This window comes from Neoarius graeffei, chromosome 7, assembly GCF_027579695.1.
Source record: "Neoarius graeffei isolate fNeoGra1 chromosome 7, fNeoGra1.pri, whole genome shotgun sequence".
NCBI lineage: Eukaryota > Metazoa > Chordata > Actinopteri > Siluriformes > Ariidae > Neoarius > Neoarius graeffei.
The window spans coordinates 59,154,156-59,178,427 of record NC_083575.1 but is presented as its reverse complement, the minus strand read 5'-3'; the positions used below and the strand labels follow the sequence as shown (position 1 = coordinate 59,178,427).

The 24,272-nt window shown below is 40.6% G+C and overlaps 1 protein-coding gene across 2 annotated transcripts in view; it reads left to right on the top strand.

The window, feature by feature from the left end:
- Nucleotides 1-23,998, top strand: part of chuk (component of inhibitor of nuclear factor kappa B kinase complex) — a 30,719-nt gene extending 6,721 nt beyond the window's left edge. For both annotated transcript variants that reach the window (XM_060926107.1, XM_060926108.1), the window contains exons 8-22: nt 2,455-2,579; nt 7,922-8,029; nt 8,148-8,283; nt 9,889-10,083; nt 10,172-10,274; nt 10,552-10,675; nt 10,793-10,944; nt 11,118-11,179; nt 12,010-12,119; nt 12,198-12,247; nt 13,904-14,012; nt 16,444-16,591; nt 16,721-16,830; nt 18,248-18,347; nt 22,922-23,998. In XM_060926107.1, the coding sequence (XP_060782090.1) occupies nt 2,455-2,579; nt 7,922-8,029; nt 8,148-8,283; nt 9,889-10,083; nt 10,172-10,274; nt 10,552-10,675; nt 10,793-10,944; nt 11,118-11,179; nt 12,010-12,119; nt 12,198-12,247; nt 13,904-14,012; nt 16,444-16,591; nt 16,721-16,830; nt 18,248-18,347; nt 22,922-22,981 (1,692 nt within the window). In that variant the 3' untranslated portion in view covers nt 22,982-23,998. The remainder of the gene's footprint in view (nt 1-2,454; nt 2,580-7,921; nt 8,030-8,147; nt 8,284-9,888; nt 10,084-10,171; nt 10,275-10,551; nt 10,676-10,792; nt 10,945-11,117; nt 11,180-12,009; nt 12,120-12,197; nt 12,248-13,903; nt 14,013-16,443; nt 16,592-16,720; nt 16,831-18,247; nt 18,348-22,921) is intronic.
- Nucleotides 23,999-24,272: the final 274 nt, after the last annotated feature.

The window sequence follows — 24,272 nt, the reverse complement described above, 5'->3', positions numbered from 1 at the left end:
CTTAGGTCGGAGGTTGATGATCGACTTTGTTGTTGTTTCATCTGATCTCCGGTCCGATGTCCTGGACACTCGGGTGAAGAGAGGGGCTGAGCTGTCAACTGATCACCACCTGGTGGTGAGTTGGATCTGCTGGCGGAGAAGGAAGCTGGACAGACCTGGCAGGCCCAAATGTATGGTGAGGGTCTGCTGGGAACGTCTGGCCGAGCACTCTGTCAGGGGGGTCTTTAACTCCCACCTCTGGGAGAGCTTTTCCCAGCTTCCGAGGGAGGCGGGGGACATTGAGTCTGAGTGGACCATGTTCTCTACCTCCATTGTAGACGCAGCTGTTCGGAGCTGTGGCCGCAAGGTCTCCGGTGCCTGTCGTGGCGGCAATCCCCGAACCCTGTGGTGGACACCAGAAGTAAGGGATGCCGTCAAGCTGAAGGAGTCCTATTGGGCCATGTTGACCTCCGGGACTCCTGAGGCAGCTGATGGGTATCGGCAGGCCAGGCGTGCCGCAGATCGGGCAGTTGCGGAGGCAAAAACTCGGAACTGGGAGGAGTTCGGGGAGGCCATGGAGAAGGACTATCGGTCGGCCTCAAAGAAATTCTGGCAAACCGTCCGGCGCCTCAGGAGGGGGAAGCAGTACTCTGCCAACACTGTTTACAGTGCGGGTGGGGAGCTGTTGACCTCGACTGGGGACATTGTCGGGCGGTGGAAGGAATACTTTGAGGATCTCCTCAATCCCACCGTCATGTCTTCCATTGAGGAGACTGAGGCTGATAACTCGGAGGTGGACTCGTCCATTACCCAAGCTGAAGTCACTGAGGTGGTTTGCAAGCTCCTCAGTGGCAAGGCACCAGGGGTGGATGAGATCTGCCTTGAGTATCTCAAGTCTCTGGATGTTGTGGGGCTGTCTTGGTTGACACGCCTCTGCAACATCGCGTGCCGGTCGGGGACAGTGCCTCTGGAGTGGCAGACTGGGGTGGTGGTCCCTCTTTTTAAGAAAGGGGACCGGAGAGTGTGCTCCAATTATAGGGGAATCGCACTTCTCAGCCTCCCAGGGAAGGTTTACTCCAGGGTACTGGAGAGGAGAATTCAACCAATAGTCGAACCTCGGATCCAGGAGGAACAATGCGGTTTTCGTCCTGGTCGCGGAACACTGGACCAGCTCTATACCCTTCATAGGGTGCTCAAGGGTTCGTGGGAGTTTGCCCAACCAGTCCACATGTGCTTTGTGGATCTGGAGAAGGCATTCGACCGTGTCCCTCGTGGTATTCTGTGCGGGGTGCTTCGGGAGTATGGGGTTCGGGGCTCTTTGCTAAGGGCTGTCCGGTCCTTGTATGAACGGAGCAGGAGTCTAGTTCACATTGCCGGCAGTAAGTCAGACGTGTTCCCAGTGCATGTTGGACTCCGGCAGGGCTGCCCTTTGTCACCGGTTCTGTTCATGATTTTTATGGACAGAATTTCTAGGCGCAGTCAGGGGCCGGAAGGAATCCTGTTTGGGAACCACAGGATTTCATCTCTGCTTTTTGTGGATGATGATGTCCTGTTGGCTTCTTCAAACCAGGACCTTCAGCATGCACTGGGGCAGTTTACAGCCGAGTGTGAAGCGGCTGGGATGAGAATCAGCACCTCCAAGTCTGAGGCCATGGTTCTCGACCGGAAAAGGGTGGCTTGCCCTCTCCAGGTTGGTGGAGAGGTCCTGCCTCAAGTGGAGGATTTTAAGTATCTCGGGATCTTGTTCACGAGTGAGGGAAGGATAGAGCATGAGGTCGACAGGCGGATCGGTGCAGCCTCCGCAGTGATGCGGTCGCTTTACCGGTCCATCATGGTGAACAAGGAGCTGAGCCAAAAGGCGAAGCTCTCGATTTACCGGTCGATCTACGTTCCGGCTCTCACCTACGGTCATGAGCTTTGGGTAATGACCGAAAGAACAAGATTGCAAATACAAGTGGCCGAAATGAGTTTCCTTCGCAGGGTGGCTGGGCGCTCCCTTAGAGATAGGGTGAGAAGCACAGTCACTCGGGAGGAGCTCGGAGTAGAGCCGTTGCTCCTCCACATCGAGAGGAATCAGCTGAGGTGGCTCGGGCATCTCTTTCAGATGCCTCCTGGACGCCTCCCTGGGGAGGTGTTTCAGGCATGTCCCCCCGGGAGGAGGCCCCGGGGAAGACCCAGGACACGCTGGAGGGACTATGTCTCTCCGCTGGCCTGGGAACGCCTCGGTGTTCTTCCCGAGGAGCTGGCCGAGGTGTCTGGGGAAAGGGAAGTTTGGGCTTCCATGCTCAGACTGCTGCCTCCGCGACCCGGCCCCGGATAAGCGGATGAAGATGAGACGAGACATTGATCTTGTTCCTGAATTTACCCGTGATATGCACTTTAAACTGAGCAATTGTTTCAGCACAGTTCTTTGTAAAAGCAGTGGCATTCTAGAGAACTGCTGGTTTAACATGTAAACATGTGATTTTGTTTCAGGCCCCAGAGTTATTTGAGAGCAAACCCTACACAGTAACTGTGGACTACTGGAGCTTTGGTACGATGATTTTCGAGTGTATTTGCGGTTTTCGTCCATTTCTACATAACTTGCAACCTGTGCAATGGTATGTGGCAACTTCACACCATGACTGTTAGATGATTAAGCATGTGAAAATTTAAGACTCTTAAACATTCCTCTTTTCTGCAATGTAGTTATGTCACTTAGCTGTGCTGTGTCTGGGATGCTGATATTGCTCAAATTGCCAGGATGTTATGTAAGGCATAAAACAGGACACTTATTCTCGTCACACTGTCGCATCAGACTGTCCCGTTGTTGGATATTTCCACATAGGGCTGTGCGATATATCGAATATACTCGATATATCGCCGAAAATTCTGTGTGAGATACATAAAATTATTATATCGTAACTATCGAGTATTTTATGGTCATCTTCCGACTTGCGTTTGTTTAAAACCTTTTCCGGTAGTTTTCTCCCTGTCCCTCAGGCAGTAACGTGAGAGGCTGCCTAAGGGTAAAAAAAAACAATAACGTCACGCACTCGCCAACCAATCCCAGGTGACATCTCAGTGCTGAAAGGAACTTCCGGGAAGATTTTCTAGTTTCGGTTGTGTTGCCAGATTGGGCGGTTTTAAATGCATTTTGGCGGGTTTTGAACATATTTTGGGCTGGAAAACGTCAGCAGTATCTGGCAACACTGCCGGCGGGAAGATTTCCTAGTTTCGGTTTACAGCGCTGACTCAGTTCGTGCAATCGCTGGTGTTGCATAGGCTACCGTGTAAACTCTGTCAATTTCAGCCACAAATTAAAAATGGAAGCAGACAAATTGGTTCCTAAAAGAACTAGTAAGGGGTCAGTCATCTGGCATTTTTTGGATATCGCGAGGACGACGTGGAACAGCAAATGCCAATTTGTAAAGTGTGCAAAAAAACCTGTCATCACGAAAGGCAGCAGCACTACAAATATGTTCCATCACCTGAAAACTCACCCGGTACAGTATGCAGAGTCTCTTAAACTCCGAACTACTTGCCCACGAGCTAAACCCCACCCCACACACACACACACACACACACACAAGCTAAACAAATGACTATAGCGGCCTCGTTCTCCAAAGCCACCCATATGAGAAAACGAGTCAGAGATGGAAAGCTATAACGGATGCAATCACTAACTTCATTGCCGAAGATATGATCCCAATTAGTATAGTGGAAAAACCAGGCTTCCAAAAATTACTAAACACACTCGATCCCAAATATGAGTTGCCTGGTCGCAGACATTTTACAGAGAAGGCAATACCGGAATTCTACACATCTGAGAGGCAGAGCCAGAAAACATTCAGTTCAAAAGTGTGCAAAAAGAGAAATTATGTTTTGCAGATCTCTCTCTTCTCTCCCTCAATCTCTCTCTCTATTGTGAATGTTCCAGTGGTTCTCAGTAGTCAGGTTAATAGCTTGGAGATCTATTTTTTAAAATAATTTAATGAAAGAGCGCTTTTCTTATTTAGGCTAAATGTTTTTCTCAGTGTTGAGCTTGCACTTTATTGATTTGAGCTCTGAGCAGCTCTGTATTGTATTGCCCCTTTGTTGCAATTTTCAAGATTGTTTTTGCAGTTTGTGCCACATCTTTGTTGAATAAAAATAGTCTTATTTCAATTCAATTGTGATTAATCACTAACACATCACACATCATCACATTATCTCTAGCCGCTTTATCCTTCTGCAGGGTCGCAGGCAAGCTGGAGCCTATCCCAGCTGACTATGGGCGAAAGGCAGGGTACACCCCGGACAAGTCGCCAGGTCATCACAGGGCTGACACATAGACACAGACAACCATTCACACTCACATTCACACCTACGGTCAATTTAGAGTCACCAGTTAACCTAACCTGCATGTCTTTGGACTGTGGGGGAAACCGGAGCACCCGGAGGAAACCCACGCGGACACGGGGAGAACATGCAAACTCCGCACAGAAAGGCCCTCGCCGGCCCCGGGGCTCGAACCCAGGACCTTCTTGCTGTGAGGCGACAGCGCTAACCACTACACCACCGTGCCGCCCTAATCACTAACATGAAAATTTAAAATTTGTTGTTGAAAACCACCTGTAAAATTAACCAAGAATGTTATTTAATCTGCAGGGATTGTAGTGAAAACAGTAAAGAGTAAAAGTTAGATTTCATGGGGTCCTTTAGAGGAGATTTAAATATATCGAGATACAGGTATATATCGTATATCGTGAAATGGAGAAAATGTATCGGGATATTCATTTTTTCCCATATTGCACAGCCCTATTTCCACACGTTTGAAAGTGTCTCATACTACAGGAATTTGCCAATGATTGATTATGCAGTTTTATTAACAAATGATGCTAATTTTTAATCAGTTTATAATTTACTGCTGTGGAAGTCTGTGAAATAAGTTAGTCTCATCTATCACTTACCTTACAGCAGCTATAAACAGCTGGTCACTCACCATTATTGTATTATTACAGGTTTGTGTAGACTTTTTATATCCACTGTATGCTGTACCACTTTTCTAGTATTTAATGCATTCCTAAACCCATATTGACCATATGACCCCGAATTGACATTCTGAATTTTCTGCAACCCCTAGCCTTGACCATCCTACTTTATTATTTTTTTTTTATTCCAGATTTAATATAGGACTGCTGTACCATTTTTACATTGTATTATGCCAGTAACATACATATGTGTAACATAAATTATGAAAAATCAAAGGAATATCCCTTGCACAGAGTTACCAGTCTAGTGAAGAGTGTTGTGGTGTTATAGGAAAAGCCACACTGGGGTGGTGCATTATGGGCCGGGCTGAAGCAGCTTGTTTTTTACCTGAAGCATGATTCTGCATGCATGTACAGAAGCAGCAGAAAAGCCAGCATCATTATCATTCACACATTCGCTGCTTATCTTATGTACCGAAAGACCTAATCACACTGGAGCTACATCCTCATTTTTCTAATGTTACAAATTTAAATGCACTCCTTCAGTACAGATTTTAGGAACATCTTCTATACAACTGCGAATATAGCTGCAAAATTGTACACAAATAAGTGATTTAAAGATTTAATGTATGAAAGATATGTTATGATTTAGAAATGTTTCTGTGTAACTTGTATGTTGAGTACAATATGATTCAGTATTGTACAAATAGTTAAAGTGTACGCCTGGAGGAACGTGAGGACATTCAATTGATTTAATATTTCATAAAAAGTGGTATAACTGATAAAAAGGAGTTATGTATTTAGTATTACACTTTGCTGATCCAGAGGCACCCATATCAATTCAGTCTTAATTTGCTTCTCAGTTAGTTTGACACACACCATTCTACAGTGGTGCTTGAAAGTTTGTGAACCCTTTAGAATTTTCTTTATTTCTGCATAAATATGACCTAAAACATCATCAGGTTTTCACACAAATCCTAAAAGTAGATAAAGAGAACCCAGGTAAACAAATGAGACAAAAATATTATACTTGGTAATTTATTTATTGAGGAAAATGATCCAATATTACATATCTGTGAGTGGCAAAAGTATGTGAACCTCTAGGATTAGCAGTTAATTTGAAGGTGAAATTAGAGTCAGGTCTTTTCAATCAATGAGATGGCAGTCAGGCGTGAGTGGGAACCCTGTTTTATTTAAAGAACAGGGATCTATCAAAGTCTGATCTTCACAACACGTTTGTGGAAGTGTATCATGGCACGAACAAAGGAGATTTCTGGGGACCTCAGAAAAAGCGTTGTTGATGCTCATCAGGCTGGAAAAGGTTAAAAAACCATCTCTAAAGAGTTTGGACTCCACCAATCCACAGTCAGATTGTGTACAAATGGAGGAAATTCAAGACCATTGTTACCCTTCCCAGGAGTGGTCGATCAACAAAGATCACTCCAAGAGCAAGGCGTGTAATAGTCGGCAAGGTCACAAAGGACCCCAGGGTAACTTCTAAACAACTGAAGGCCTCTCTCAGATTGGCTAATGTTCATGAGTCCACCATCAGGAGAACACTGAACAACAATGGTGTGCATGGCAGGGTTGCAAGCAGAAAGCCACTGCTCTCCAAAAAGAACATTGCTGCTCGTCTGCAGTTTGCTCAAGATCATGTGGACAAGCCAGAAGGCTGTTGGAAAAATGTTTTGTGGCTGGATGAGACCAAAATAGAACTTTTTTGGTTTCAATGAGAAGCGTTATGTTTGGAGAAAGGAAAATGCTGCATTCCAGCATAAGAACCTTATCCCATCTGTGAAACATGGTGGTGGTGGTAGTATCATGGTTTGGGCCTGTTTTGCTGCATCTGGGCCAGGACAGCTTGCCATCACTGATGGAGCAATGAATTCTGAATTATACCAGCGAATTCTAAAGGAAAATGTCAGGACATCTGTCCATGAACTGAATCTCAAGTGAAGGTGGGTCATGCAGCAAGACAGCGACCCTAAGCACACAAGTCATTCTACCAAAGAATGGTTAAAGAAGAATAAACTTAATGTTTTGGAATGGCCAAATCAAAGTCCTGACCTTAATCCAATCGAAATGTTGTGGAAGGACCTGAAGCGAGCAGTTCATGTGAGGAAACCCACGAACATCCCAGAGTTGACGCTGTTCTGTATGGAGGAATGGGCTAAAATTCCTCCAAGTCGGTGTGCAGGACTGATCAACAGTTACCGGAAATGTTTAGTTGCAGTTATTGCTGCACAAGGGGGTCACACCAGATACTGAAAGCAAAGGTTCACATACTTTTGCCACTCACAGATATGTAATATTGGATCATTTTCCTCAATAAATAAATGACCAAGTATAATATACTAAGTAACTTTAAAAACGCACAATGGAATTCAACATGATATCACTTTAGATCCATGCATATATTTGAAATTTATGATATTGTATGTAATGCACACACATCTTGAAACATCGATAAAGGACATTTATTGTCAAACTCAAGAATTAATTCACAATAAAAAAATTCAAAGTGACAGTTGGTCCATGTTCACGAAATTACAGGTTCAGTATCGTGTATGACCTCCGTTTGCTTGCAACAAGGCGTTCACTCTTCGTGGCATAGACCTTATCAGACCATTGATCTGCCTCTGTGGGATCGCCTGCCATGCTTCCTGAAGTGCTGTTTTATCAATGTGCGTTTTTAAAGCTACTTAGTGTATTTTTGTCTGGTTTGCTTAACTGGGTTCTCTTTATCTACTTTTAGGACTTTTGTGAAAATCTGACGATGTTTTAGGTCATATTTATGCAGAAATATAGAAAATTCTAAAGGACCCACAAACTTTCAAGCATCACTGTAAATTAGTGCAACCGTTGTATTTTAAAGGGACCTGGTTTAGTGAAAGTATACACGAGTAACACTTTTTTGTGCATCTGGTCTTTGTAGTCACTTTTATTTTTTTATTATTATTATTATTATTATTATTATTATTGTGCTCTAGGACAAGCAAAGTACGTAACAAAGGCCCAAAAGACATCATGGCTGTAGAGGATATGAATGGAGAAGTGAGGTTTTCAACTCACCTTCCTTATCCAAATAATCTCAGCAGGTGACAATATGCCAGACCTTCTGTTTGAAATTTGTACAAAGTGCTAAACATCTTTTAAGCTGGGTGTTTGTGATCCTAAGCGTGAAAGTGAGTGATGTTTAATGTTCTGTACAATTAGTACACTGTTGGAGCCTTTGGAGTGTTTGCTGCAGTTGATGCTGAAGTGGGATCCGGTTCAGAGGGGAGGAGTACAACAACCTGATACTAAACAGCCGCAGTGCTTCTCACAACTTGATCAAATACTGAACCTGAAGGTCGGTTGTTCAGATTCCAGTAACTACACAAAACTCCTACATGTGTACTGTGTTGTATATTTAGTGAGTGCTGCCAGCAAATGTTGACATTTTATTTATATAAAATTCCAAAAAAGTTGGGACAAAGTACAAATTGTAAATAAAAATGGAATGCAATAATTTACAAATCTCAAAAACTGATATTGTATTCACAATAGAACATAGACAACATATCAAATGTCGAAAGTGAGACATTTTGAAATTTCATGCCAAATATTGGCTCATTTGAAATTTCATGACAGCAACACATCTTAAAGTTGGGACGGGGCAATAAGAGGCTGGAAAAGTTAAAGGTACAAAAAAGGAACAGCTGGAAGACCAAATTGCAACTCATTAGGTCAATTGGCAATAGGTCATTAACATGACTGGGTATAAAAAGAGCATCTTGGAGTGGCAGCGGCTCTCTGAAGTAAAGATGGGAAGAGGATCACCAATCCCCCTAATTCTGCGCCGACAAATAGTGGAGCAATATCAGAAAGGAGTTCGACAGTGTAAAATTTCAAAGAGCTTGAACATATCATCATCTACAGTGCATAATATCATCAAAAGATTCAGAGAATCTGGAAGAATCTCTGTGCGTAAGGGTCAAGGCCGGAAAACCATACTGGGTGCCCGTGATCTTCGGGCCTTTAGACGGCACTGCATCACATACAGGCATGCTTCTGTATTGGAAATCACAAAATGGGCTCAGGAATATTTCCAGAGAACATTATCTGTGAACACAATTCACCGTGCCATCCTCCGTGTCATTCGGACTAAAGAGGAGAAGGATGACCCAAGTTGTTATCAGCGCTCAGTTCAGAAGCCTGCATCTCTGATGGTATGGGGTTGCATTAGTGCGTGTGGCATGGGCAGCTTACACATCTGGAAAGACACCATCAATGCTGAAAGGTATATCCAGGTTCTAGAGCAACATATGCTCCCATCCAGACGAAGTCTCTTTCAGGGAAGACCTTGCATTTTCCAACATGACAATGCCAAACCACATACTGCATCAATTCCAGCATCATGGCTGCGTAGAAGAAGGGTCCGGGTACTGAACTGGCCAGCCTGCAGTCCAGATCTTTCACCCATAGAAAACATTTGGCGCATCATAAAACGGAAGATACGACAAAAAAGACCTAAGACAGTTGAGCAACTAGAATCCTACATTAGACAAGAATGGGTTAACATTCCTATCCCTAAACTTGAGCAACTTGTCTCCTCAGTCCCCAGACGTTTACAGACTGTTGTAAAGAGAAAAGGGGATGTCTCACAGTGGTAAACATGGCCTTGTCCCAACTTTTTTGAGATGTGTTGTTGTCATGAAATTTAAAATCACCTAATTTTTCTCTTTAAATGATACGTTTTCTCAGTTTAAACATTTGATATATCTATGTTCTATTCTGAATAAAATATGGAATTTTGAAACTTGTACATCATTGCATTCCATTTTCATTTACAATTTGTAGTTTGTCCCAACTTTTTTGGAATCGGGGTTGTGTGTGTGTGTGTGTGTGTGTGTGTGTGTGTGTGTGTGTGTGTGTGTGTGTGTGTGTGTGTGTAAAAAATATATGTTTGTTGTAGGTCGTACACATCTTGAACATGACCACAACCGGGCTTCATTCTTTCCGTCTGAGCCCTGAGGAGACCCTTCATTCCCTGCAGCAGGGCATCGAGGATGTGACAAAAATTGAACAAGGGAATCAAGAGCTTCTGCAAGAGACAGGAGTCATGCTGGATCCGAGAAAGCCTGCAGCACAATGTGTTCTGGATGGAGTCGTAAGAGGGTTCTAGGTTTTCTATTTTGTCTTTCTCTTTGGTTTGAATCTCTCATCTGATTCCTTGCTTTTTCACCTTTGGGTAACAGAGAGGATGGGACAGCTACATCGTGTATCTGTTTGATAAGAGCTTAACCAAGTACACTGGACCATTTACTGCCAGGCCTCTTCCAGAGAGTGTGAACTTCATCGGTGGGTATATACAGAAAGATTGATATTTGCCATTTTGCATTATGTGAAACTAATGATTCCTTTTCCTCTCAGAGTGGTTTGCTCTAGCTTTAACATAATTCAAATCAAAATGCTTTGGGAAAAGTAAACTACAGTATTACAAGGGCAAAAATGGCAAACTGTTTTTTCGCCTTTATTGTAATGTCTCTCTTTAACATGGTTTTTATGTTTGAGCTTTTGTCAACATATCTTAAGACCCGTGTTTTATCTTGTTGTTTCTATATTTATCAATTTTTAGTACGTGAAACCAAAACCCAGCTTCCCTTGAATGCCCTTAAGAAAGTCTGGGGTGAGGCAGTGAGCTACATCTGTGGCCTCAGGGAAGACTACAGCCGCCTTTTCCAGGGCCAAAGAGCTGCCATGTATGTCAAGTATATGAAGTATATGATGATGTTCCATAACTGGTTAATTAAGGGTTATGCTTCCTTCTCAGGCTTGATCATCTTTGGTCTGTTCATGTTATGTGTACATTTCTATAGGTTGAGCCTTCTTCGGTACAACACCAACCTCACTAGATACAAGAATCTGATGTTTTCATGTTCACAGCAGTTAAAAGCCAAGCTTGATTTCTTTAAGAGTAGTATCCAGTATGACCTGGAGAAGTACAGTGATCAGATGCAGTATGGAATATGTAAGTCCTGGAATTATTTCTTTTTGATTTCCCTTGAAAAGCCACATTTAATCATTTTACTTGTTTGTTTTTAATCGGATATGTTTGTTTGCAGTTAAACTCAGGTGCCAATGTATTGTCCAGTAAATATGGTAATTAAAGCTTGACCGAAAAGTTTTATTTATTCTGTGTAGCTTCTGAAAAGATGCTAAAGGCCTGGCAGGACAATGAAGGGAAAGCTGCTGCGTTTGGACAGGTATGTTTATAAATTAGATCTAAATAATTATTTCTTTCGCAGTCCAAATCCTGCGCTCTGGTTGGCTGGCGAGTGGGTCTGCATCCTACGGTACGGACCCCAGTTACAGACCTCTGGCGACTCGCTCGTTCACAACAACAACAAACATAGTAGCAATTTTTGTCAACATTTATTTTAGCATTTCTCAGGAGAATAGCATTAATTTTACAGCATGGATAGCGATAACGACAGTGTTCACAGCGAAAGCGAGTTTTACTACCCTGAGGAAGAAGAAATAAAATAAAACATTTCAGGAGAAAGCTAAAAACCTGTAACTTGCTAATGCCGAGCAAAAACATGGCTGAATCCTGAATGACTTCCTATTTGTATAAATAGGGGACTACATAGGCAGCAAAATGTAGGGTTTTTTTGTTTTGTTTTTTTTCCTGCCATGGAAGTGCACTTGTTTACTGAGGAGGAAGCAATCTGCATTACAGCCGTGAATGAGGAGTCAAAATGGCGGCTCGGCTCGATTTTCCCTTTCGGGCGCTCTCGTTTTCTGTTAGAATTTGGTAAAGAAAAAAAAATTATTTACCAGCTTAAGGTCGGTCCGTATGGTGAAATACCGTGACCTCGGCCTTGAATACTGACCTCGGCCCAGAGGGCCTCGCTCAGTACTTTCAAGACCTCGGTCACAGTATTTCACGATACGGACCTCCCAGCTGGTAAATAACATATGTATGTTTCCTTTAGCCTTCAGTTTAAACATGATCAGAAAAGTTGTGCAATGACATTTTCTGTAGTTCAGTGGTAATGACAGATTTATGCTTTTTTTAAAAAATTTTTTTAAGGTTGCAGAGATTGGCCATCTAGATGAAGAAATTATGGCTTTGCACTCTGAGATTGTGGAGCTTCAGAGAAGTCCTTATGCCCGGCGCCAGGGAGATGTCATGGAGCAACTGTAAATATTCTTTTGCACTTGTCCTGTTATAAACTTGTCTAGATATTTTTTCTTAATATTGCATTAATTTATTTTTAGTGAGGAGAAAGCCATTGAACTCTACAAACAACTGAAAGCAAAATGCAAAAGTAAGTAGTTTTACGAGAACCTTGAAAATAATCTGTCTATTGACAAACCACAGATTAAAAAACATGATATGATTAAGCACTAATCTTGATGGAAGAGGAGTAGAGTTCCTCCGGGTGCCCACAAACTTCTGATGCTGTTAGATAACTTCTTTTCCACATGAACACTCAACCACAGACGTAAGCAAATGGTGAAATTCTTCTGCATTTAATCCATCTGAAGCAGTGAATACACACGCGCACACCACAAATGAGCAGTGAGTGCGCGCGCACACATACCCAGAGCAGTGGGCAGCTATGCAGGGAGTGGGGAGCAGTTGAGGGTTAGGTACCTTGCTCAAGGGCACTTCAGCCCAACTTTCAGGCCATGGCTGCCCTATGTTAACCTAACCTAACTGGGAGCACCCGGAGGAACCCCACATGCAAACTTCACACAGAAAGACCCCCCATTGGCCACTGGGCTTGAACCCAGAACCACCTTGCTGTGAGGCAACAGTGCTAACCACTACACCACCGTATAGGCTGATGATGATGGGTGCCCATGAAGGCATGTTGATTCCCTTTTGAATGGAAATCAGGAAGGGAGCATTTTAAAAGGCTTGACAGATTTTCACAACAGCCAGTAGCTGGTATCCATCATGCCAGTTTTTTTTTTTTTTAACAACTGTAACTAAGCTGCCTAGGGCCTGTTCACACCTGGAATTTTTCATGGATCCTGAGTGATCAGGTCACAAGTGATCAGCTCTAAGTAGAGGTGTGAGCAGGGTCAAATGTGTCCCCAAGATGTGTTGGGATCCAGTCACTCGGACCATATTCTGATGTGCTCTGGGCTCCATCTGGCCACAACAACAGGCAAAATAGATTCTCATGGATGGAGTACACATGTAACATGCTGTCCGATTTCCATTTGGAAAAAAATTGAAAAGCCCAAAGAGAGATTACGAGTGCATCAAACAGCTTGTGTGATTTGTTTGCCTGCAACACGCCAAGTAACAGACCCAATCTGAATTGTACTGCATTCTGTATTTCTTCTTTCCATTTCCTGCAGACTAGGCACAGGAAGTGTGTTGCTGCTTTCTGCTGGTTAAAAACAACAGTGCATTTGGTCTTTGCAAATAGACATGATGTACATGTTTATTTGCATATAGAGCAGGGAAGCGAGATCCGATCACAAGTGGTCACTTGAAACGCGTGTGGAGATGCGTTCTAATGCCAGGTGTAAACTGACATACTGAGAACGGTCCACTTTTGATTGGATCAGCCAAGACACATGTTAATGCAAGGTGTGAACAGGGCCTAAATAATGCCACCATCTTTCAACACACACGGAATAGTTTGTAAAGGGAATAACTTTGGGGAAGCTGCCTCAAAACTACACAAATGATTCATGTTTGTTGCTAACTAGCTACTACTGTAAAGTGATACCCACCTTAAGTTTATAGATGGTGGGACATAAGCCTTCCAGGTAGCATTTAATTGTATGAATACAGGATTAATAATTAAAATGATTTCCTATTTCTCAGTAAAATATGAATATCTGCAAAAGACATTTTACTGGCAAACTGGAATTCACAATGCCAAGAGACTTGTACAAGAAGCTGTAAAATGCCTGTTTTAATTTCATGGTCATGTTAACTCTTGTATTTTTGTTCTCCACAGTGAATGACTCTCAGCATGGCTACAGTGACAGTTCTGAGATGGTGAAAGTAATTGTTCAGACTGTACAGAATCAAGACAAAGTACTGAAGGATCTTTATGCACATCTCGGGTAAATAATTAAAGCCATTCATAACCTGAAACAGAAACAACATGACCTTTACCTTGTTGCTTTTGCTCAGCTTTCACGTCAGTGTAAAGGTTTCCTGTCATCCAGGTTGTGTTGAATAATTTGGTGAAATGTTGTGGTGTCTAGACTAAATTACTCAAACTGCAGATGTTCCATCATTCATCCTCCAAGCAGCAGCAGCAGCTCTACTGAAAAGCAAGCATTTCCCACTGTTTAAACACTGTGTGACTCACACCTGTAAGGGGAATACCAATTCTGCATTCAGTTTTATTATGAATCTCATCCTGTTCTCATTATTTTTATGTTCTGGTTGCATCTGATGTCTTAGGACACCAAGGTCCCATACATTTCCAGCTTTAAAGGTGGAGTATGAGATTTTTTTCAGGAGTATTTTTTTTTACCATATTGCTTGAAAAGCTCCTCACACCCATGTTGCAAGCAGTACAATAGAAGGTTTGACCCAAAAACGAAATATTTTAATCCAGTCTACAGTGTAAAATAAAGGAAAAACGCCATCCAATCATATCGAGGTACCACCTCAAAATGATTGGATACTGACACGTCAATCAGACTGAAGCCCGCGAGCAGCCCGGCCCTTCTGTGTGTGTGTGTGTGTGTGTGTGTGAGAGAGAGAGAGAGAGAGAGAGAGAGAGAGAGCAGCCCCTCCCCCAACCCGCACGCTGCGAGCAGAGTGTCACAGGATTTTCTCAGTGCGCTCCCTCCAAACAACGGGGATTTACACGAAAACAGAAGGAGATATTCACAAAATTCTTTGACAGTGAGTGCCACAAGGCTCTCCTGAACACACTGATGTAATTATTTTGTCTATAGTGTAAAAAATGAGGTCACTAGAGCGAGTTAAAAATGAGTGACTTTTCTGCCAAGTTTATAATGGGAGTCTATGGGGCTGCGCGCCTGTGCTCTCCTCACTTTCAGGCTTCTCATTCAAAAACTGTAAATCCTATCGTGTAGGTAGACACATTGTGTGAATCAGGACAAGTGTGGCTGCTACTTTTGAGAAAAGTGTGTGTGTGTGGAGTGAAAATTGGGGCTGAAAACACAGTTTAAATGAGAAAGTTTGAGCTATTTTTCTAAGCTCTCTACACTCTAACTTAACGAGCTCCACTGGTGTGTAACGCAATAGACACCCATTATAAAGCCGGAATTTCTCAGGCTTTATAAGGGGGAGGGGGGGTGGAGACGCGGGGGGTGGGAGCATGGCGAGGGTGGGCGTGTTTCTTTTCAAAATATGGCTTGCGGGAACCGTTATTCCAAAATCTCATACCCCACCTTTAATCCACAAACTTATTCACAACACTAAGTTGCCTTATCAGTGTTTACCTGGATGCCAACTTCAGTGGAAATCAAAACTGAAAGGAAAAGATTAGATCAACAGAGAAAAACTAAAAAAAAAATCTCCTTTTCTTATTGGAGCTATGTCTGAAGTAATTGTGGTTAATTGCTTTTCCCACATGGAAGAACACCTTCAAGGGAGCAGGATTGCGCCAGGGTTTAAAAAGAATTTTTGGTGGTAGAAGCTGAATATGTGAATGATGAATGAACCCTTTATTATCACCGGTCACAAGTACCAGCGAAATTGACCATCAGCCTGTCCTTACATACACACAATTGACAGAGGGGAAGTAACAGGACAGGAAGACAGGGATGAAAAGAAAAATACAGAGTAACATGAGGAGAGGGGAGGAAAAAAAGCAACCCCCACACTATGCTCCTGTGAGGAGTACAGTGTGGGAACATTAAAAAAAAGCCTCAGCACATAAGCACAAAATAACACAAGTACACTTTACAACATGAAAACTCGGGACTTGAGAGGGGGAAGGGGGGGTAAAAAAAAAAACTTTTTGCCATGGACTATACAAGAAGTCAAAAAAGAAACTTTTTTTTTTTTTTTTGATTGTTTTGACATTTACCCAGAAACCAATGCAGGTGGATGGCTATGTTCTACATGAATTACATGATCTGTGATTAGAGCACTAAGCTCTGAGTCCATGGACAAGAATTGTAAAAAATTGAGGAAAAGCTTGTGCTTATTCAAACTGAACCTTTCGCCAAAAGAGCAAGCAGATTCAACTGGAACACCAGACTCTCAATCTGAGGAAGGCAGCGTGTGCAAAACACTCTGATAGTGACCTAAAGTCCAAAGGATCAGACACCAAAGCATTCGAACATTTCTAGGAAGAGAAGACAACTGATACATTCTGACAAAGTTTCTCAGAAGTGTAAGATAACATCTTTATAGCTGAATAAATAATTATGCGCTCACAGCTTTGTAGTAACAGTTTGGGGAAGGCCCGAATATGGGTGTTATGGTCAAGTGTCGTCAAACGTTTGGTGATGTAGCATGTTAACAACTTGTAACTAATTTGTAAAGACGCTGCTTCTTTTTTGCCAGTAAAATTTTGCAGAGCAAACAGAAGATTATTGAATTATTCCCGAAGATTGAAAAAACTCTGGAGAATATTAAGGAAGCAGATGGCACGGTTATGCAGATGCAGATGAAGAGACAGAGGGAGTTCTGGCACCTACTAAAGATTGCATGTGTGAGTATTGCACTTTAACTGATTTCATATAAATTGAGCCACTGACAGTTGATGCAAACAGCTCGTAGTGTTTGGCTGCTTCATAATAGTGCTGTGTTAAGTAAGTAGGGAACGTGTGTATGTTTACAGGCACAGAACACCACCCGAAGCCACAGTGCAGATGTATCTCCTTCACTCTCTGTCTGGCATCCTCAGCCACCCTCACGCTTGCCCATGTTCCTGTCAGCTTCACAAGACACGTAACTCCTCACTGCACATGTTAACACAGAAGGGCAGGGCTCGAAATTAACTTTTTTTCTTTGTGTCCCCCAGTGGTCCCGAATTCTGTGTTGTATTGTTCCGAATGGAAGCAATAGTGTCCCCATTTTTTTCCTCTCTAAAATAACCAGTGGTTAATATTATCATATGTAGTTACTATTATATTTGTAACTATGCAATTTTGAACCCTTTATATCATTTTTACAATAAGTCACAAGACACAAGCGACACATGTCCAATACATCATCTACTTCAAAATTACAGTTATTGCATTTTCAGTTTATTAAACTTTGGCGATCTCACTGTATGAATAGATACCCGTTTATTTAAAGGGGCCAACTAGCTCATTCAGAAAATGTTTCAACTCACTACATCTGCAGTACACTTTAGTTGAAAATAAGACCCCTTTTATGTTCATTTCATCTACTTATACCTTGAATATCTGTTGGCACTTATAAGGCCAACTTATAATTTTCACCATTACCGTTATCCATTTTTATGAACTTTCCGTTATCCATTACCGTTATCCATTTTTATGAACTTTCCGTTATCCATTTTTATGAACTTTCCGTTATCCATTTTTATGAACTTTCGCTGCCGGGTGCAAACGTTAGCAACATCAGCATAGTGCCAGGGTCCGTGTATCATCCGATCATTCAAGTATTCCATTTAATCTGGAAAACGATGATACACGGACCTGCCAGGTCCGAGCCTAGTTGTGCTGCTGACTGACTAAACTTTCTGAACTAGAAAGACACCAAGAAAACTCACTTATTCTGTTGAACGGTATCTTCCGTCAATATCATCCACATCATTCCTGTTGTATTTTATAACGTGTCTAACAGTGTTCATTCAGTTCATTCAGTTGCTAGCGTTGCCTGCAGACCAGGCGATGACACTTTGGATCCTGAAGGTCCCGGAGACGTTATGTCTGGGCTTTCAGTTTCTTCCCCGCGGTCGGTCCGCTTCAACCACTTAAGCATTTTTGTTCTGGCAAGAGTCGGCGCAGCGTGTGCGGTAGCAATTCCATTCCAAGTCCATATAATGCGGACTCCGGCCGAAGATTCTAGAACAGAATGCGCTGCTCTGTAGCCTACGGATGCAGGTGCATCGAAAGTGTAGCTACTATGTATTTTTCGCTGTTAACGTTTTAAAATTAAAATTGACAAATTAGGTGAATGTCTACGTATGTGTTACGGCTTTGTAAATAATATTAATGTAGAACTTTTTTTCTAGATCTATTTTTTTCCATTGTCCCGGGATTGTCCCAGATATGATAATTTTGTGTCCCGATGACATTTTTTATGGTCCCCGGGACATCGGGACACCGTTAGTTTCGAGCGCTGCAGAAGGGCTGTGTTTTTTATTCCATAACTGACTTTATATCATGTTTTCCAGTGAAACAGTCAACCATCTGCTGGAGGAGAATCAGAAGTACTTAAGCCAGCTCACAAGTTTGCTACAGGAGACAAATGAGGAGAAATCGGAGAGTATAATGGTAAGTTCAAAATCTTTAGTATGCTTTGTCATCTAAGCCAGTGTTTCTCAACCACTGAAGTGCCATCTAGTGGGCTGCAAATTTTTCTTCAAGTGGAGGCTAATTTTTATTCATAGTAGGGTACAGTTGCTGGGTTGCATCCGACATCACATTAAGCTACAGTCACGTTACAGCTTGCGATGGGTTATCGATGAAAATGAGACATTTTGATGACGATATACACGTGAGCTAAAAGTTGTGGTCACACAGCAGGTGAACACTTGACTGTCACGCCTTTGCGCGCTCGAGTCTGGCGCAGCTTGAGCGGCCGTGCACGCACTTGGGACCCAGTCGTTATAGGAAACACCTGACGCTGATTTGAGCGCAAATCGGCACACAGATGCGGAAGCTGTTTTCACAGAGGCTTTGCGAAGCATCATTATCAGTCACATTTGTTTCTAGTAATGTTTATAACGCTGTTTATATACTCTGCTTTTGGTTTTGCTTTTGTTTAAAAAAACACTTGGAAGATTGGCTTTGGACATTTACAGTAATACATTTATGTCTGAGAACTACAGTTGACTTGCTAACTTTAGGACTGCAGCTGTCATGAACAGTTTTGCACTCAAGTTTCCATCAATGAACAGTTTATAACTTCAGCAAAACAGACTTCATGTTAAAACTACAATGAATTTCCTGTTTTCACAGTTATACTTTGACTATATAGGACACAGTTATAGAAACAACAGGGTTCCCGCGGGTCCTTAAAAAGTCTTAAATACAACTTTCGGTTTTCAAGGCCTAAAAATGTCTTAAATTGTTTGGAATGACTGGAATTTTTGAAAGGGAGGTATTAAATTTAATATTGGACCGAACGAGTGAAATGTCTCCATCCGGTTTGGGGTATTTTTTTTTAACCGTAATTTTAAAAGTGACCAGCGTACCTTTTGGGAGCAGCATTGGTTCTGTGCATTCTGTAGATCAAGAACTAACGTTAGGAGGCTACTGGAGGAGGTGTGGTGGTTGTGAAGAGTGAGAGATGCGCAGGTAGCTTACGTGGGTGCTAGAAAGCGTTGATAATTATTGGAAGATGTCTGTTTAACGACAAGTGGTTGGGGGATGACAAATACCCCCAAAATAAGGAGAAGAATTGTTTGCGATAAAAAGCGCTGGCTCGCACAAATGTGTTTAAAGACGGTAACGCAGCGCTGGGGACACGGCGGACTGGGAAACTGGTTTTTCACGGACACGAGGCACGTGCGCGTGTTAGAGGTCAAGCGCTCCGGAGTGAAACGGAGGGGGGTTCGCGCATGTGCACAAGAGTCAGGTAGAAAATGGGACTTACAGGAAATACTACTACTACTACTACTACTACTACTAATAATAATAATAATTAGCATCATTTTTTTACATAATTAACATTGTTTATTGTACTAAGTTTAATATAAATATATAAACAACCTTTATTTCAAAACTCAATTAAAAAGACCTCCAGAAAATACAATAATTCTAAATATAGTACAATATAAATAATTTGCACAAAAAGTTTAGTTTTATTACTTATCGTCTACAACAGTGTTTTTAATATAATAATAAGAATAATATTAACAACCACTAATAATAATTAGTAGTAATTGTAATTATTGATTATTAATCATTACTACTTATGAATTAGTGATTAATAAGTACTAGGGATTATTAAATGTTATAAAATTAAGTTATTAAAAATTATTACAAATAATTATTAAAAAGTAGTAATTGGTAGAATACAAACAAATACTCATGGATTATAGATAATTTTTTTTTTTTAATAGTGAACATTGATATAAAATAACTGTACTACTACTAATAATAATAAACAATAATACTACTAGTAATACTTGTTGTTAATGTTGTTATTATTATCAGTTCAGTTGTTATCAATGTTCACTATTAAAAACAAATTATCTATAATCCATGAATAGTTTGTATCACTACTACTAATAATAATAATAATAATAATAACTACTTTTTTTAATAATAATTTTAACTAATCTTATAACTCAATTTTATAGCATTTTAATAATCACTACTTATTAGTATAATTTAGTTTCACTACTTCCTCAGCCAGCTGTGTACTGTACGACACTCGGGCTGATTTTGCTGTCAGACACAAAATCACACATCAAAGATAATCTTTGGGGATTGAAATAATGCCGGCTAAGGTTGTTCAGCTGGTTCTACTACTTCAGATGGTAATTACTACTCATTATTAAATTACATTTTGATAATCACTGCTTATTAATTAAGTAGTAATAATACTGAATTATAATAATTGCTACACTATTCATTATTAATTAATATAGCTAATAAGTAGTGATTATTAAAATGTTATAAAATTGAGTTAATTTTTTTAATTATTATTATTAGTAGTAGTAGTAGCAATACAAACAATTATTCATGGATTATAGATAATTATTTTTTTTGAATAATGAACATTGATATAACAATTGCACTGATGATAATTAGATTACAGTTATGAAAGGTGACAGTTGTTTTTCTGTGTTTAATGTAACGCTCTGATGATGGTATGACTACATAAACAGGTTTATGCTGTTACCTGCTATAATGCAGAAGATACTCGAGAACTTCCTCAGCCAGCTGTATACTGTACGACACTCGGGCTGATTTTGCTGTCGGACACAAAATCACACATCAAAGATAATCTTTGGGGATTGAAATAATGCCGGCTAAGGTTGTTCAGCTGGTTCTACTTGCCGTTTATTGTTTTCGTTTTTGAAATGATTCATGGTGTTTTCTCCAGTAAACACCAGTCTTCTCCTTGCTGCTACAGTAGTTCTGCAGGCCCAAAACACACGACTTTGCTTCAGCTGTTTGCATGTCTAACAGTTGCCATTGATGCACCCTGTTGTTCACCAATTGTGTGCATTCTTCTTAAGGTTCGTAAAGAACTATTGCAGAAAAGTTTTAAGTTGTCGTATTTATCATTTTCTTTGTCATGGTACAGTCTTAATTTTTCCATTTAGAGGTCTTGAAAAGGTCTTAAAAGTCTTTAAATTTGTACTTGAAAAATGTGCAGATACCCTGAACAAGTTATTTATGATCACATTATCTGTTGTCACCCAGATGAGGATGGGTTCCCTTTTGAGTCTGGTTCCTCTCAAAGGTTTCATGTCATCTAAGGGAGTTTTTCCTTGACACTGTCACCACAGGCTTTCTCATAGGGGATAAATTAGGGATAAAATTACCTCATGTTTAAAGTCTTTTTAATTCTCTGTAAAGCCGCTCTGCGACAACGTCTATTGTTAAAAAGCGCCATAAAAATAAACTTGACTTAAATTATCACACCTGCTAATAAACACTCTTGCTGCACTTAGACCGTCTACTGCCATCTATCTTATAATGCCCAGATCCCCAGATCTTTAACCCAGCCTCGTATAAAAAGTTGTACTCCTCCATGCTTTTCCAGGTTTTCATCTGTGTCTGTGTAGACTATCTGCAGCACCAGGTAGTTTGAGATATCTGAACTCAACAGATGGATAATTTTCCAACTCGTAGGAAAAATCCTTTCTTTGTTAGCATGTAAGGATCTAATCCCATTGACTGGTTTCTATATCCACTTCTTTTGAGTGTACTTCTTGGTTTTAATAACTTTCTTGTTTGCTGAACACAAACGTGGCAATAAGTTCTTGTGTTAATTGACCAGACTCCACTTTTGGATCATTAATCCCTTTTGACTGAGAATGCCCTGCATGGCTTCTGGCACATCCATACAGTTTTAAATACAATACCTACAATTAAAAACAGTTTGTTTTTATTGTACTTATTTAATTCCTGGGCTCCCATCTATAACAGGGAGTGACGTTGCATTCTGTTAGCACATTTTCAGTAGATTATTAGATTCTAATAGAATAGATGAGCCAAAATAATTGGGGATCTTTTTTTAATGGGCCCCGACTCATTACAAGTATGGATAGGTGGGCCTCAAAGCAGAAAAGGTTGAGAACTCCTCCTGATCTAAGCTATTTATTTCAGTAGTACTCAGTGTTTTGTCAAATTGTGAGCTAATGTGACCGCCCATTGAAGAAAGCATTTTGCAGTGGAATATGTAATGAAAGATTGGTGAAGCTAAAAGTGCACCTCTGTAATGCAAGCAGCAATATATTCCATTAACTGATTGAGAGCCATGTGCTAAAAATTGTTTGAACTACACCAACACGCAGCAATATCACACATTTCTTTTTTTAGTGAAGGAAATTTAGTAACTCACTGAATGAGTTGCATGAAAGTTTGAAAAACAAGATCCAGTCTGATCACACAGAGTGAAAACTCAAGTTTGCTACCCAGCAAGGTTCATTTAAAGGTTAGATAGTCTACAATACTGTGATAGCTTCATAAACCATAATAAAACATTAGGCGTGTATTATGCTATAAAACTTGAATGTTAGAATGTATATACACTGGGATATTGACAAGTGCTTTAGCAGTGATCATATTTATTAATGATCATTAATTAGATTATTTATCATGTTGACGTGGCTCTGGAAGACATGATCTCTGATTTAAGTCCATGTTTGTGTTTCTGTTCCATACAGGATCAAGACTGGAGCTGGACTAAATATGAATCCCTGTTTGGAAAATTACAGCGTTTATAAATTTTCTTCATGTTATGCTAATCTTCACCTGAATTTGATTTCTGTTGTTTCTGTTGGCACATACAGTATGGGTTTTAATCATAGTAATCTGCCAATCACGTTTTATAGTGCCGTAGCAACATGACATGCATATATACATACGGTGTATTTTAATCGGCATAATGCCACCTCATACAAGCAAAGCTTATACATACACTTTTTTAAAAAGTTGTTCTCAACCCAGGCCTCAGGATATATCAGACAGTCCTGTGTTTTTTCCTCTGTCAGAGCAAAAAAAAAAGTTGACTGTCCTGGGAGTCATGAGTAATGGTTTGAGAACCACTGCTTTAAATACACACACTTATTTATTATAAAGCAACATAATCTTCTCTGTACAGGCCGATTGTATGTGGGTTTGGTGTCTTTCTATTGCTCAGCATCTGCACTTTAGAGGCTCACTGTGAATGTTGGATTTTTACTGCCGTGAAAGAGCAACGGACAATAAAATTTAGTCAGTCAGTGTCTATAGGAGTGATATTCTTGAAAGACAAAATTATTGAATGAAACGAGTTGCAGAATCTAAGCAACAAAACTGGCTGAATCTAGCCCTGGAAAGCTGTTTTTAATATAACTCTTCCTCCTATCCATGAATTTACCAGTTGTCCATTACAACAAGCCCATGACCGGCAAGTTATGTGGCTGTGGAGTAGGAAACTGAAGGTGCTGAAGTTATTTTAGTTTTTCTTTTTTGGTAAATGAAAGAAGTGTCATAGTGTCATCAGTGCAATGCCTGTAGGAAGGCCTGTTAAGTGTCAGTTTGGGGATATAAGAACGTCGCTGTATTAATCTGTTGTTTTTGAGAATGTAGGATCTTTTTTTGGATGATCAGCTCTGCACTGAAGGTTGACCGTAACAGTTTGTTGTTATTTCATCATATAATGTTTGACACATCCTGATAAGTTGTTAAATTTTCTTAACTGAAATGTTTGAGTTCACTGGTTTATTGTACATTACAAATAAAAGTAATTAAAAATGTTATTGGTGTCTATTAGTGGCTGTGTTTTGAGAACAGACAACATTATTAACATTACAGTAGATATGACAGGAATAGCTTAGATTGTGATTACATGCTTCAATAGCTTTTCTAAAAAACGTAAGAATGCTAAAGTAGATAATGGTTCTTTTATTCTCTTTGTCTTTTAGAATGTTGTGAAACCTACAATCAGTATTGAGCACTCAAGTCTGGCAGAAATTTGAGAGGAAGTACTTTTCTACCAAATACTTTAATGAATTTTTAACTTTTGGCTAATAA